The sequence below is a fragment of the Misgurnus anguillicaudatus genome, chromosome 10 (genome assembly GCF_027580225.2).
Source record: "Misgurnus anguillicaudatus chromosome 10, ASM2758022v2, whole genome shotgun sequence".
Taxonomy (NCBI): domain Eukaryota; kingdom Metazoa; phylum Chordata; class Actinopteri; order Cypriniformes; family Cobitidae; genus Misgurnus; species Misgurnus anguillicaudatus.
The window spans coordinates 19,045,016-19,061,222 of record NC_073346.2 but is presented as its reverse complement, the minus strand read 5'-3'; the positions used below and the strand labels follow the sequence as shown (position 1 = coordinate 19,061,222).

At 36.7% G+C, this 16,207-nt stretch overlaps 1 protein-coding gene across 6 annotated transcripts in view; it reads left to right on the top strand.

Moving 5' to 3' along the window:
• pou2f2b (POU class 2 homeobox 2b) overlaps positions 1-16,207 on the top strand; it is a 45,680-nt gene that overhangs the window by 10,863 nt on the left and 18,610 nt on the right. Inside the window, exons 1-2 of one of the 6 annotated variants that reach the window (XM_055210605.2) lie at positions 14,407-14,592; positions 14,686-14,995. The exons of 4 other annotated variants lie outside the window; for them this stretch is intronic. In XM_055210605.2, coding sequence (XP_055066580.2) covers positions 14,947-14,995 — 49 coding nt within the window. In that variant the 5' untranslated portion in view covers positions 14,407-14,592; positions 14,686-14,946. Of the gene's footprint in view, positions 1-14,406; positions 14,593-14,685; positions 14,996-16,207 lie in introns of those variants that run through there. One more of the 6 variants, XM_055210607.2, reaches the window with a different exon arrangement.

Genomic DNA, 16,207 nt, shown 5'->3' with positions numbered 1-16,207 from the left:
GCGCAGCAGCACATAATGCTTCCTTATTCTCTTTCATTTCTTTCTATCTTTCTCACATTCTCTCTCTTTTCTCCCTTTCTATCTTTCTTTCTTCGTCTGTTCCCCTAGTGACCGTTTCCAAGGCACCCACTCCCAAGGGCTGGGGGTGGAGCCTGTGATGTCATGCATGCATAACTATACACCTGAATTCTCATGTCTTTTATTTCCAGACTTTTCGTTTTTTTTTATCCTTTCTTTGTGTTCACAAAAGTGTACTTATAGTTATACTAATTAAAAAACTTAAGGCAGGCCTATGTTATTTATATCTCCATATGTAGATTGATTGACAGATGCTATGTGCAAGTGTGTTTGTATTTGTGTGTGCGCTACATATCTAATGAAGTATTTAAACTGGTATGCAACCTGGCTTTGGGCTTTTGCCATATGAGATGTGATTCTTATTAAACAGTCCTTTCATCACCATGGGATGCTAAGGTTTGTGTGTATGTGTGTGTGAACTTTTTTGGGTAACCTTGCCTCATCTTCATGATGCAATCTGGTGTAGTATAAGAAACTTAAAATGATTTAACTTTTACATTTTTTACTTTATTTTTTTAATAAATGATGTATTAACTTCTATTTTGATATATGCAAAGTAAATTATGAATACACTGTAATATACACATTACAATATGCAATTGAATAGTTATTATTTTTCTTTTCAATAAATTCATCAAATCTGGAAAGAGAAAGCGTAAAGGGTCAAGTCTATGAAAGTCGATCCCCTTCATAGCTGACAATAGGACAAACCTGTTTACTTTTTTACATAAACTTGTGAAATTATTAGCATATACATCAGTTGTAGTTTTCTCCTCATATAGTTTTAACTGAATGTGTTCTTACATTTGATTTCAAATTCTCTAATTGCTATCATTGTTTCAAACTTTCATTTTAAACTCCAGCTAAAGTGCACTAATGGATGCTTTCTAGACAATGTTGCATTACTTAGCAACAACTGAGTGAAAGGATTGAATCAATGTTTTAATGTTACTGGTGTTAGCTGATGAGGGTCACGGTTACTAGGCAACGGGCAGTGCAGTCTGCAGATATGCATTCTGCTCCTAAGGGGAGCGGAAAAGGGGAGTGTGTATATGTGTGTATATTGGGGGGGTCAAGTTTGTCTGAAAGGGGATTAATATTTTGAGAAAGAGCAGGCAGTGTGTCTGTCTGCACTGCTTGTGTCTACATAGTTCACTCGCTGTTAGTCTTCTTTAAAGCTTTTGTCATGCTATTTCACGCATTTCCGAGGAGAGGAGGTGGTGTTGGCCTTCTAAAATACCCAAATACAAACTCATCTGCCTCATACACGTACACATTCAGTCCAGTTAAACTGAATTGACTATACACGTTATTAATGGTTATCGGATGTTTATGCACTTTAATGCACTTCTTTTTTATATTGTTAAATAAGACACGGGCAAAGAACATAAAATACTTTTTAAGTACGTTGAAGTTTTTTGATTAAGTGTAAGACTCATAAAGAAATTAGAGGAAGGCTTGACTTTATAATGAATATATAATCCTTTCGGTGCTAATAACCAAGTGGACTGTGTGTCATCATGTTGTGCAATCGTGCTTCAGGCGACCCAAGTTCGAGTCCCAACTCAAATCCTTACTCAACTCCAGTTCATCTCTCTTTCACCCGGTATGATTTTTTGCTGTCTGTCTACTGTCTACAACACAGGCTGTAAAGGAAAAGAAATGACTAAAAACAATGCGGTGTATTTGGCATTACGACAAGACTTATTTTGTGTTCAAAAGGAAACAGGTGGTTAGATGAAGACATGATTTTCAGTTTTCAGAGCACATATTTTAATGCTAAAAACAACGTTATTTTGTGTATTTGGTATAATACAATGTGTTCGCGTGGTTTATGGTTCAAAAAACATACCGTTCATTTTTGTAGCTCCAGATTTCACTCTCTTCCTGATGTGGAGATAAACGATGCACGTCTATGCGAAGTTTCTTTGCTTTAATGCGAAATTGCGTAGCTGTTCTATTAAAGCCTTTCTCACGGAGCCGTGTGCTAAAAAGCCCATAATGTCACTATTTGTGTGTGGAGGACAGCTATGCATTTATAAAATCATCAGCTCAAACGTAAAGGAGACAGCGAATCTCTGCAACGGACCAGGATTGTCGCTTACAATTTTTGTGTTTGTGGTAGTCCAAGAAAAGAGATTTACGTTGGAGACGATATCTTGCGTCATCGTTTACTTTGGGTTTTGTACTCTTTGCATATCATTAACATGTACTAATACACACTTACACACCAAAGGAAATGTAAATTCATGAATCAGACAATAGGTGCTCTTTAAAACAAATTGTAGGTGTGACTTGTGGTGCGCTCCGAAATCGCCTACTTCCATACTATATAGTAGATGAAAAGCAGTAGGCAAGGTGGGTAGTACGTCCAAATACATAGTATTCCAAAAACAGTATGCGAAAAGTACCCGGATGACCTACTACTTTCGGTTAGATTTTGCAGGGTGCATACAATGGACACTTCACTATCACGTGATGCCCCGGGAGTGGAGTTATGCAACGACGAAGAAGAGGTGAAAGCGGCGATGCGACTGTTTTCGCAATGGTATGACATGACGTGATGACGACGTATGTCACGTGATGTATCAACATGGCGGATGTGGTACGTCCGAATTGCATTCATACTACCAGAATTCATACTATACAGTACCTACTGTTTTAATGGTCAGTAAGTAGGTACTTCATCTCATTCAGTACGTACTGTACAGTATGCGGTTTCGGACGTAGCCCTAGTTTGACAGAATCAAGTCGTTCCGTTTCACAGATTTCAGTGCTTTTACTGTACCAAAATATGTAATTCTAATACAAATAATAGAATTGTAAATATACCCCAGTTCATTATGATGTCTGTATCTGAATTTTTTACAATTTCTGACATTTCACTTTCTATCCACGGCCAATTTAGACCTTTTAAATCCGATGCACTCTTATTTCATTACACTACATCTCTCTTTTTCAAACTTGATTCTGTCCTTGTCTCTTTCCCACCCTATTGACCCTCTTTTCCCAAACAATTCCGTCCCTCTGTCTCTCTTTCCCTCTTCCTCTCTCTCTCTCTATTGATCGACACATAGCGAGCTCTGTTCTTCACTGTGCTTGCTTCACTTTAATCAATACAGATAATTGTCTGCTCTCTCTCTTTGCCAAATACGCTCCCTCTCTCTATCAATGAACCCCCTAACCACCCTAAGTCTGGGATTCCCCCGTCTTAATGACCAAAGGTAACTGATTCTCTTTCTTTCTTTCCATCGATTGGCGTGGGAGCGGTTGACTCACATGTGTAAACATGGCGCACGGTTGTGCTGCGTCGAAGTCCTTTAAACTATTCCCATGTGGTAGAGACAGACTTTTTCATTCTTTAGGAATGTGTCGGGGTGGAAAAGTAATCAATTTGATATCGGTGTATTGTCAGATCACAGCATCTAATGACTAGAAAAGGCAGCACTATTCTAAATAAAGACATATGATAGTTTTATACTGGGGATTCGAAATTTAAGGGGTGACAAAGGGGAAAATGGTATCGGGCATATCCCAGGCCAGGCACCAAGGCTCCATGTTTCTAGAATATGTGTGCTAACCTTTCCCACTCCATTTTTAATCCACTCCTCCTTGAAGACGGAGGGGACAGAACTCCATATTCCCCAAGGTTGAAGTTCAGTCTACGCAGGTCAGGCCTTTTCACAAAGGTAATAGAGAATTAATATTTATACTATATGGTGTATGATTTTTTGATAGTCAGGGTCAGAGAGGTAGCAGAAAGCATTTTCGCGAAGATGTGTGTGGTGCGTGTGGTACTGAGCGAGATGAGAAGGCGAGACGATACATTGATGCTCTTGTCTTGCCAAACTCCGACTTCAAAATCAGGAATTCTGTGAAGAGGGAGATTATAGGTGATAGGCCTTATTCCAATGTGTGAAAGAAGAAAAATATCCCACTGGGATTTGAACACTCGGACACAAACACACAGTGAAATTGTATCAGTCAGTCTGTATCTAGCTACCATTCACAGGGGCTCTATTGAGCAGCATGCAGTTTATTTGTGCATCATGAAGTCTGTGTATTTATTAATGCACAAACACATATCATACTTCAATGGTTTGGGTCACATTTCATTTCAAGTTGAAAGAAATAAGAAATGTAGCACTTTATGTTTATTCCTGGGTTGTTGAAATATTGACATATTTCTTTGGCTTTATGTCTCTGTTGGCAGCTTTTTTCTACCAGATAATGTCAGGTCTCTTTTACTCCTTCTTTTTCAGTCAAGCCTCAAGGATAGAAACCTTGAATTTGAATTTCATAGGCAAAGAAAGAGAAAGAGGGGGGTAGGGTGGGGTTGTGCTCTTAGGGAGCGGTCGTTGAGAAAGTGCCTCTAATAGGCGTCTGTACACTCTCCACCTGCCTAGGGCCCCGATCGATACCGACTCAGAGCAATAAAGCTTTCCCCTGTCATCTCCACAGAATACAAAGCAGTGTGGGGAGAGAGAGCGCAAGAGGGAGAAAGAGAGATAGGTGAAAAGCTGTTCCGCTAGCCAGACCGATTTCCTAACCCCCCCACCACCAAAACCCCCGTCATCTAACAGCAGTAGAGACCCTACCCCCCCATCTCTCACTCCATCCCATAGCGCTCCTCTCCTTTCCCCAAATGTAGTACGGGTCCCCTGTGCCGGCTCCAAGTAGCTTTTGATATCTCCCTGTGCTCGGAAGGAGTGAAATAAATAATGGTAGAAGAAACTCTTATTTTAGTTATTATCACAAACACAGAGACAAGGATGGATAGAGAGATGGCCAAATGGGGCATAAAAGCAAAGGAAATTAAACAATAAAAAAGGTATAAGAAAAGGCAGTGGGTAATGGATGGATAGACAAAGAGGAAGAAAGAGAGAGAGTGACGTGAAATGGGATGTGGGGAGGAGGGGAATAAAGTGATACGGAGAGAGAGAGGAAAGGAAGGAGAGGGGGATTAAGGCAGAAAGAAAGATGGATGTTGTGATAAAGATGGAGGTTGAGCGGGAATATTGATGAGTAAGAATGACAGACAGGAGGCAGTGAAAAGGAAAAAATGAAGGGTCCGATAGAAGAGGGTAAAGGGAAGGTTAAAGGTCAAATTATTCCTGTAACTGAAACTTATGACTCTGAATCCCAACTACAAGCTGACCCTGAGAGAGAAGATAGTAAGAGAGTATATTTGTGTTAATGGGAGCTATCAATTAGGACTGTTCTCAATGGCAAGGATTGATACGTCTTTTCAGCCATTTCAGTACAGTGACGTCATTGTCATGTTCAAGAAACCAGTTTGAGATGAAATGAGCTATGATGGGCTGCACTGTTTGAAGTAGCCATTAGAAGATGGGTACACTGTGGTCATAAAGAGATGGACATGGTCAGCAACAAAGGGTGGTAAGAAAATATCCCCAACACCGTTACACCACGACAACCAGTCTGAATCAATGATATAAGGCAAGACGGATCCATGCATTTATGGTGTCTTTGCCAAATTCTGATCTGTGCAGCAGAAATTGAGACTCATCACACCAGGTGACATTTTGCCAGTTTTATGTTTTCAAATTTTGCCCAGTCTAGCCTCAGTTTCCTGTTCTTAGCTGACAGAAATGGCTAATACATTTAAAGGAATCGAAGCTATGTTCAAGTTTTTTGATTCACTGTAAGAAGAATATTTAGTATGCGCCACCGCTACAAATGAAGAGTTTGGTTCCAAAACGTGATAAATTCATTTTGACTTATTTGGGTAAAAGGCTTGTGCACAATTCAGAATTGAATTGAGAATGACTCCTTAATTCCAATTCAATTCTTGAATTTGCATGGAATTTGAATTGATGTCAAAAACAGGATCTAGAATTACAATCCGAATTTGAATTAAAGGAAGCAGAATTGCAATTCAATAGAAATTCAAAGAAATTCATAAACACATTATACAGTAAGTGAAGTGTTAAAAATGAAGCTTTCAGTATATGTCAAATATGTTTGCATTACATATTCTATAAATTATATTAGTTTGAACTACTTGTACAGATTACATTAACAGGAAATGTTTTCCCCAGCAATTAATGTTAAAAACTCTAGTCACATAACAAATAATTAAGTTTGATTTTTTGTGATTGTAATTTTGTAGAACACGATGGAACATGACTTCATTTCCCAGAATGCTTTACTTTAACCAAGTATTTAAAATGGTTGACAAACAATTTTCCAAAGTAACTTTCCTAACACTGAATGTATGTGAGATTCTTTCTGTTGTGTTACTGTGGAATTTATTTGAATTGCCATGAATTTAATTCCACTTTCTCTCATTCAAATTCCAATTTCAAATCAACTTCCTGTAGGGCGGAGTCAATTCAAATTCCAATTCATGAATTGAATGGAGGCCAATTCTGAAATTCTGAATTGTGCAGAAGCCTGGTAAACATGTTTTCTATACCAAGAAAGTGACAAGATGAAAACCACTATTTTCTGTTACAAACGTTCACATAGCATCTTTAGGTAATAATAACATAAAAAATTAAAATTCGATTTTCAAAGATTTATTATAAAACCGGATAATTTTTTCCACAAAATGCAATAAATCCAATAAAATAAAAATATTTGTAGTTTTTTTAAATGCTATAAATCTATTGAATCAATATATAAATGTGTATTCATCTTTGCCATTATATATTTATTTAGTTTAAAAAAAGTAAACATTAATGTCATTAATCAAAACACTTACTTTGTCATATTAAGAACACTGTCATTGCTGCTGTTATCCTTGGGACCTCGTCGTTGAACTTTTTTGACAGCGAGCGATCAGCTGTAAAATGTTTTGGTCCTGCTAGATTTTAGTTGACTTCGAGTAAAATAATATAAAGTTTTTCATAAGATCCCCTGGGGTCAATGTGTTAGCATGATAGAAGCTTGATGCTGTCAAGAGAACAAGCAACAGCCGACATTTTTCCTTTACCCGAGTGCGTAAATTATTGATTTTGATGGCTTACGTCTCAGAAAACCACCACAGGTTTATCAATGCCATCAAAATTACTATTTTGTTTTTGTTTGTTTGTTGATCACGGAGTACAAAGTAAATGAGGAAAACTAGGATTCCGCGTGTATTCAATGCGTCGCCAGAGTGCAGTGCTAATTTGAAAACCACGCCCACCAGGGGGGAAACAATCCAACCAGCCGCCTCCTTGTCATTTCTGGCTTATAACAGAAAACAGAATAATGACTTAAAGCTGCTGTGTGACAAGATGTACAGCTAACCAGCCAAAAAAACAGAAATACGTTTTTATAAGCTGACAAGCCGTAAAAACCAGCCTTTAAGGAGAAAAAAAGCGGATCGCCGACTACGTTTCCCTTTAGTGGGCGCAGTTCTACTAATAGTAGTATTATGAAAATTTGCCAGTTTCCACTTTTGTGTCTTTAAACGCTTGCTTTTTGAGGTTGACAGCTTATAAAAAGTTATTTCTGTTTTTTTTTTTGGCCTGTTAGCTGTACACCCTGTCAAACATCAGCTTTTAGGCATTATTCTGTTTTTTGTTATGAAGCCAGAAATGACAAGGAGGCGGCCTCTCGCAATTTAAAGTCAATGGAGACGGATAGATTGTGTTGTGTACAATGCGTGGAATGGTGCGGTGTGATTTGTGGAGCAGATTTATTGCATTCTGCAGAAAAGGAGGACTGGCGTTTATCGCGTTTTGGGAAACAGGGAGAAAAGATGACAGAATAGTATGGCGGATATTAGATTTTGCGTAAGATTAAGAATTAAGTTTTTAATACTGACCTGATACAATACTGATTTTGGCGTTTATCGCATTTTGGAACCAAACTCTTCAAATATAGATTAAATATTTATAGAAAATACATATATTAAAATCATCTTACATATTGTGTAGAACATTCTTGATATGTTTAATATTGACTAAGTAAGATCATGTCAAAGATTGAAATGAAAGTGAAGTCAATGATTGAAGTCAGACTTTGATGCTCATAATGCCATAATTAGGTTTACATGGTTGAGTAAAGTATAGAAAAACCCATCCATTGGCTTTAATTAAGCTAAAAAATACTTTACCATGTCTATAGTTTCTTAGTATTTTGTTTTGGAATGGTCGAGCACGGTGACCCATCTCTAATGTCACACCAAACAGTTTTTCAAGAAAGTGACAGTGTTGGTGTGAATGTGTTTTGTTCTCCATCAATGTGCAGTTGTTGTTTTGTGTGTGACAGCTCTGGATTCACTGTCATTATGCCGCTGTCAAGCTAATAACATCTTTTCCTCATCCCCCAGAAAACATCAGTTTGTGTGTGTATGTGTGCGTCTCTTCGCTTTTGTTGTACCCCCCTTCACACCATCATATTCTCCCCAATTCAATCCCTCATTTTGTCTTTTATTGGAAAAAGATGGGACAAATCCTTCATCTTCTCTCTTGTAATGCCCTTCCTTTATTATCCTGCGCTGCTGTTCTAATGACCCCTTCTCCTTTGTGACAACTGAAAGTTGTCAGTTTGGTACAAAATATTATACAAATATATACTTGAATTCAGTTTGGACAGCCATTAGAAGAGATTGTGGCTCGGCCGCACTCTTTAGCTAACAAACATTCCCGTCTACTTTCTTATCTTCCAACTTTCATTTATTTTCTCATCTCTCTCTCTATCTTTTCCTGTCCTTCTCTTTCCCAGTGAGATTTTACTATCAATTTTCCCACTATGCACTTCGTTTTCAAGTAACTCCCTCTCGCTTTCCACGTTTTTCCGTTGCACCCTATGAATTACGCTCAGCTCCCATTATTTCCCCCTCTTCCTCTCTGCACAGTAATAATGCTACTGATAGAAAGAGGCCTGACTATGTGTGTGTGTGTGATTATTGTCGTGTCGGGAGTCAGAGGAATCGATCGATGCAGAAATATGAGGGTCTGTGTCAAAAACAATAACCACCTATTCCCCAGACACACACTTCTCTTCACACACGGCGATATGAGACTACATATTAAATATGCACACACATTCGTTCAGGGGAATTGATACACAAGCCTCACATTACCGAAGAAATGCACCATTTCAGATAGGAAAACTTATCAGCAGAAAAGCCTCGCTCCGTTTACCATTTCACTGTCTGTCACAGGGGTAAAAACATACACATAAGCACAGACGCGCACACACACAAACACACACACACACACATACACACAAGAGACCTTTTGCTGCTGTTGCTTGGCAACGTGGGCCAGTGACCAATCACAGTGCAGAGCAGTGTCCAGTGATGTCACAGAGTTTGCTGACCAGCAGGGGGAAAAAGAGGAAAAGAATAAGCAAATATCTGAAAACAGTTTAAAGAGAGTATTTAATACGTGAAGTAAAATTACGTTCTGATAGTTTCTTAGCTGTGGCGCGAGAAGTGATAGGAATGGGCTTTTCTGTATCACTTAATAAAAGTGAAAAAGATGGACGGTATGAAGTAAGGCTGGAAAGAAAGTTAAAGTATCTACAAGCAAACTTATTATCAGTATTACCAGGGGCGAAAAGCACCTGTGTTTGTTTTTGGAGGGAGTGTTAGTGTCAGTTGTGGTGCACTTTGTGCACTAGGTGAGATAAGACATGACCTAAGGAAAAAGATCACTACTTAGTTGTTTACTTAGCATATAAGAGGAGACAATTTAGTATGAAAGAGGAGTTTAGTATAGTTTGGTATGTTACAAGATATAGTTTAGTATATAAGAAGAAATGGTTTAGTATGTAAGACAGGATAATTTAGTATGCAACGAAGAGATATGTTAGTATGTAAGAGGAGATAATATAGTATGCAAAAAGAGATATTTTAGTATGTAAGAGGAGAAAGTTTAGTATGTAAGATAGTATAGTATAGTATAGTCTAGTATGCAAGAAGAGATATTTTAGCATGTAAGAGGAGAAAGTTTAGTATGTAAGATAGTATAGTATAGTATAGTATCCAAGAAGAGATATTTTAGTATGTAAGAGGAGATAGTTTAGTAAGTTCAGTATGCAAGATAGTATATTATAGATAGTTTAGTATGCAAGAAGAGATATTTTAGCATGTAAGAAGAGATAGTTTAATATGTAAGATAGAATAATTTAGCATGCAAGAAGAGGTATTTTAGCATGTAATATGATATTGTTTAGTATTTAGGATATTATAATGTAGTATGCAAGTCAAGAACAGATATTTTAGTATGTAAGAGGAAATAGTTTAGTATGTAAGAAGAGATATTTTAGTCTGTAAGAAAAGATAGTTTAGTATGCAAGAAGAAATAGTTTAGTATGTAAGAAAAGATAGTTTAGTATGCAAGAAAAGATAGTTTAGTATGTAAGGCAGGATAATTTAGTATGCAAGAAAAGATAGTTTAGTATGTAAGAAAAGATAGTTTAGTATGTAAGGCAGGATCATTTTGTATGTAAGGCAGGATCATTTAGTATGTAAGGCAGGATCATTTAGTATGTAAGAAAAGTTAGTTTAGTATGCAAGAAGAAATAGTTTAATATGTAAGGCAGGATAATTTCGTATGCAAGAAGAGATAGTTTAGAATGTAAGAAAAGATAGTTTAGTATGTAAGAAAATATAGTTTAGTATGTAATAAAAGATATTTTAGTATGTAAGGCAGGATAATGTAGTATGCAAGAAGAGATAGTTTAGTATGTAAGATAGGATAACATGGTATGCAAAAATAGATATTTTAGTATTTAAGAGGAGATAGTTTAGTATGTTAGATATGGTGATATTGGATGCAAGAAGAGGCATTTTAGTATGTAAGAGGAGAAAGTTTAGTATGTAAGATAGTATAGTATGCAAGAAGAGATATTTTAGTATGTAAGAGGAGATAGCTTAGTATGTTAGATATGGTGATATTGGATGCAAGAAGAGTAATTTTAGTATGTAAGAGGAGAAAGTTTAGTATGTAAGATAGTATAGTAAGAAGAGATATTTTAGTATGTAAGAGGAGATAGCTTAGTAAGTTCGGTATGTAAGATATAGTATAGAATGCAAGAACAGATATTTTAGTATGTATAAGAGGAGAAAGTTTAGTATGTAAGATGGTATAGAATAGTATAGTATGCAAGAAGAGATATTTTAGCATGTAAGAAGAGATAGCTTAGTATGCAAGAATAGCTAGTATTGGGTTTCTGTTTTTGATTGTTTAGTAAAACAACTATTTTTGCACTTGAACTTGGCAGCCAGATCACAATGTACTTTCTTGTATGGAGAAGAGCAGCATTTTGTCCCACAAAGAAAGTCATATAAGATTTGAGTGACGTGAGGGGGTGTAGATGATTACAGAATTTTGAGTAAAATAAAGAAATTATCTTCAACAATTTAGCAACTTTGTTTTTGAAGATACAAACATTTATTTTTGGAAATCGCATTAGAAAATGTTGTATTGGGGCATTGTGCTTTTGAGTGTCAAAGACCAAGAATTGGTGTTCAAGTGAACATTATTGTGTTTACAGGGCAAAGAGTATTTGCTGTGTGAAATAGTTAGTATCTAATCACTCACACACACACACACACACACACCATACAGCTGTGAGCTGTGACAGCTTTAAGATTGATGGTTCTCTTGAGATCTGTGACTCGCTCTCTTAAACAGACAGCTGATCAGATAAACATGGAGAAAGAAGAAGAGAGTCTGAGAGAGAAAGAGGAATTTAGATAAAGAAACAGACTAGAAAGAAGCTTATTTGTTGTTCCTGTTTATATCACACCTTCATTCGACAACTGATGAATTGTGTGGTCACACATACACATATAAACCCGATGTCATTTATATATGTACTGACCTCTCATTAGCAGTTAATACAAGGATGGCTTTAATAGTGTGGTTGCCATGGAAACCGTGTTATGGTGGGGCAGCCAAATGGCCTGAGACTCCTGTGTCTGACCCTAGAGGTCATGAACTTTCACCCTGGCAGCCGCACAGCATACAAGCACACACACACACACACACACACACACACACACACACACACACACACACACACACACACACACACACACACACACACACACACAGGCTGTCAATGACCGTGAACCTGACACACTGCTCTTTTTGTGTAATACAAGACATATTTTACCTAAAAAGTTATATTTTTACCTCAAATTTAAAATGTTTATCTATTTATATAGGCTTAAAAATATATATTTATATGTATATTTATATAGAAGTCCCCTCCATAAGTATTGGGGCAATAAAGGCAAAATTGCTGTTTGTTGTGAAGTCAAGAAATGTTTAAACATTAAAAAGTGAATATGAGACAAAAGTACAGAATGACACATTTTATTTTGTTTTACCAACCCAACAAGGCTAATGTGATCATATTGAGACTAATTGGCTGACAGGTGTTAAATGATAAACTGTGTCCCGATGCATTCATTGTTCACACACGAAAAGCAGAGAATGTGTATTATCAGTATGATCCATTGCTTCTGCAGTCTGATTCTTGCATTTGATGACAACACGCATAAGTCAGGATGAAAGGTTGTTGTTCATTGTTGGCAGCAATGTTATCTTTAATACTTATGAAGAGCATAAACTAGTTATTTTTAAATAAGGAGACTTTAAATAAAGTCATTGAAGCATTCGTAAGAAAAAGAAGGGCAATGCTGCCTTCTAGTGATACACACGCAGTATTGCAGTTCCCTAAAATCTTCATCCATCATGTATTTGGACTTGCCCTTGACTGTAAATCACTTCAGCTGACTGTTGTCCAGAGGTAACTAGCCATTACATTGTGTTCTTTCTGCCTACTGGCTTTTCTAATACACCACCATTTTCGATTAAGCCTTTTTTCTATATTTGGAAATTATATATATATTTATATATAAACACACATTAATATTATTATTATTAACACACATAGATAGATACACTGAATTAAATTGGTAACACCTAAAAAAAATCATCTTGAAAAATACTTACCCAGGTAAAAAAGTAGTACACTTCCATAGTGCACTCAAAAAGCTTTACTTTCACACACCAATCCTGTCCTTAATATACCAAAAATTTATCTTTAATACTTCTTAAGATGTTCTTAAGATCATCTAAGTGTACTTCACCGTGCCATTCTGAGACACCATAAACATGAACTAAAATGTGCTAAAATGTATTTAAAAAAATGTATTTAGGTACCACTTGTAATAAACTCAGAATCCATATTTGTTTGAAAGTTGAGTTCAAGTTTAATACAAGTGTTAACTAAATAATGTTTTAGATAGTATGTTAAAAGTGCATATTAGTTCATATTCATTGTGTCCAAAAAAACACAAATAAGTACACTTAGATAATCTTAAGAAGTACTAAAAATAAATTTTTATTGTATTAAGTACAAAATTAGTGTGCGAAAATAAAGCACCTCAAGTACACTATAGAAGTGCACCACTCCTTCACCTGGGTAGGTGTTACCAATTAAAGTAATTTTTTTAAGTTGATCCAACTTTTCACTTATAGATAGACAGACAGACAGACATATAGATGTATAGCCGCATTTGAAGGTATACATTGATAGAATATGATTATACAGGTTCATAGTTTTAGGGTGGTGAAGGAGTGATGTGACATCTAGACAAAGCATTGATAGCTAAATGTTTACAAAGTTTAATTGTTTTATCAGTTATTTAACACAACTGCTTAAAAACGTAAAGAAGCTGGAGTTGAGAGAATGCAGAGAATAAGCTGTAATAATGATAGGTGGCCATTTTGAAAATGCTAAAATATAACATGGTTATGGTTTGTTTATGGTATTTGGCCATGTTATTAACCTTATAATTAAATTTGTGCTTTTTCACTCTAATCGTTCTATTCAAATCTTTTGAAATGTAGAAAATAGTAATAATAGAAAATTATATGTATGTGCATCCAAACTTGTGAAAAATAATTTCAGCAGTTTTGGAGTTGTTTTCAAACACTAAACAAATATAAAAAACAAATTTTAAAAACAACCTTAATGCCTTTAATCCCTGCATTCTGCTTCAACCACATCAGAGTTTTGAATCACAACACATACCCAGTCATCACTATTATAGCCTGTTTTGCTTTGTTTTGGGTTCCCACAGAGTGATTCATGCTCCAGTGTGGATGTGTGAGGTTGGAAAAAGCCTGTGAGCAATCGTCCTCGATCAGTATTTTCTGTTGGAGGCTTATGCTGTGACAGATGTGTTGATGTACAGTATAGATACGAAGCACAAACGGGTGCGCGCGCGAGAGAGCGAGTGCGTGAATGTCACCACAGGTATCGTGAGCGACTCTTTCCAGCAACCCCAGCACTTTCCAGCTCTCCCCCTCCTTTCACCTCTATCACTCGATCTGTTATTCTTTTATCTCTCGCTCTCCTCGTCGCCATCGTCCCACCTCTTTCATCCTCTCTCTGTTCATTTGACCCCACTTTTCGGCCCACCGTCCTACTTCAGTTACTTCCTCCTAAAGCCAGTCACGGTTCGGTTTGGTTCTACTGCCGCCTGCCTCTGCCGTTATTCCGTCGACCGCGCTCACGAACGGCGTCTATTGAGTTGCGTTTGTAACAGAATCTAAACAGCCATAAACAATGTAATGATGTAAAATATGCTATGTTTACTTTGACATGCTGCTGTGTTGCTCTCAGGGTCAGGAAGTGGAGGCACAGAAGGGGGTGAAGGTGTGGGTGGGTACAGCGTAGAAAGGAGGTGACGGAGGGAGGAGAGAAGGAGGAGTGGAGAGTTCCTCCCACTTATTATCAGTTTGTTCCTCCTTCTGGCCACATACTGAGAGTCAAAGAGAAGCCACTGAGAGTGAAACAGAGAGAGAAAGAGAGAAAGAGACTGCATGCGTGAGAGGAAGACAGAGCAGAGGACCTCACTTAACAAGTGCACATATATCACTCAACATGACAAAGACTGTGGCATCTATGGATTATTCTCATATGTGGTTGCCAGGTATGTGTCTCCAGCATCTGTGTGGTTGCCAGGTTGGTCTTTCGTCAGTTTATAACATGAATTCATTAGAAATGCAGGACAGTGTGGCAGGTGCGTTTGAGTTCATCAGACCGAGAAGGTCAGCATAGAAAAGTAAAGAGAGTTATACGAAGGCTAACGTTTCTGAATTGAAAAAATATATATACAGCTTTTAATTTTTTAAGAGTTTACAATACAGTGAAGAATTACATTTAATTTGAATTCCGACCGTTTTAGTAAATTTACTGAATGTGTTGTTCTGAAACTCAAAGTTATCTTTATTATTTCAGTACCGTTGATGTTTAAAAAGAAAGAAAATGTAAAAAGAAATGCACACAATTTGCACTAAGCAGAATCTATACATTTGGTGCATTTTAGCGTTTGTACTTTTTCTTTTTTGGAGCCGCTGTAATGTTACCATGTTTACCCTTTTGTGTGGATTTTTTTAGGCCTATAGATAACTTAAATTGGTTATGAACTGCAATTTCAAATAGTGCATCATATTTGAATTGCAAATTGATTGGGTCATTGTAGGACATTCGCCTTTTTGCTTCTGATTGACTAAGAGATCATTGTCCTGCTAAAAGACAAACTTCCTCCAAATCTTCGTTTCTCAGAAAAGTAAAGTAGTATTTTAAGGTAGTACTTTCAATCCAGTCCATTTGCAACACGGGCATCACTTGATTTTTAGCAGTCAGCTTTATTTTAAGCTCATTTTCACATTCTGGTAGTTTTTTGGAGTAGCTTCTTTGGTATCTCCTTATTCAATCCTGTGATTTCCACACTTCTTCATGTGGTTGACTCGGCCACCTTAACCTCATTTTCAGATCCTAAAGATTTGGGATTTTGAAGTTATTTCTAGAAAGTCTCTGGAAGAGTAAATAAATATTACAAACTGCCACATTGCATTGTAGGTATTCAATTTATTGAAAGAACTGGTTAGTGATCTGACATGCGGGGACTGTAAATTAATTGCTGATATTTTAAATTACATTTATTAAATTCACTAAAATGAGGGTAATATCACTGCATTAACTGAATCGAAATATTTTTACATACGTGTCCACAAAAGTTTTACACACACATGGACAAAACTTACCTAAACACACAGAGCTCAGCTTTTAAAAACAGTATAAATATGCAACCTTAAAAGGAAAACAATGCTTTATGACCTGCTACCTCCATTATAGAAGA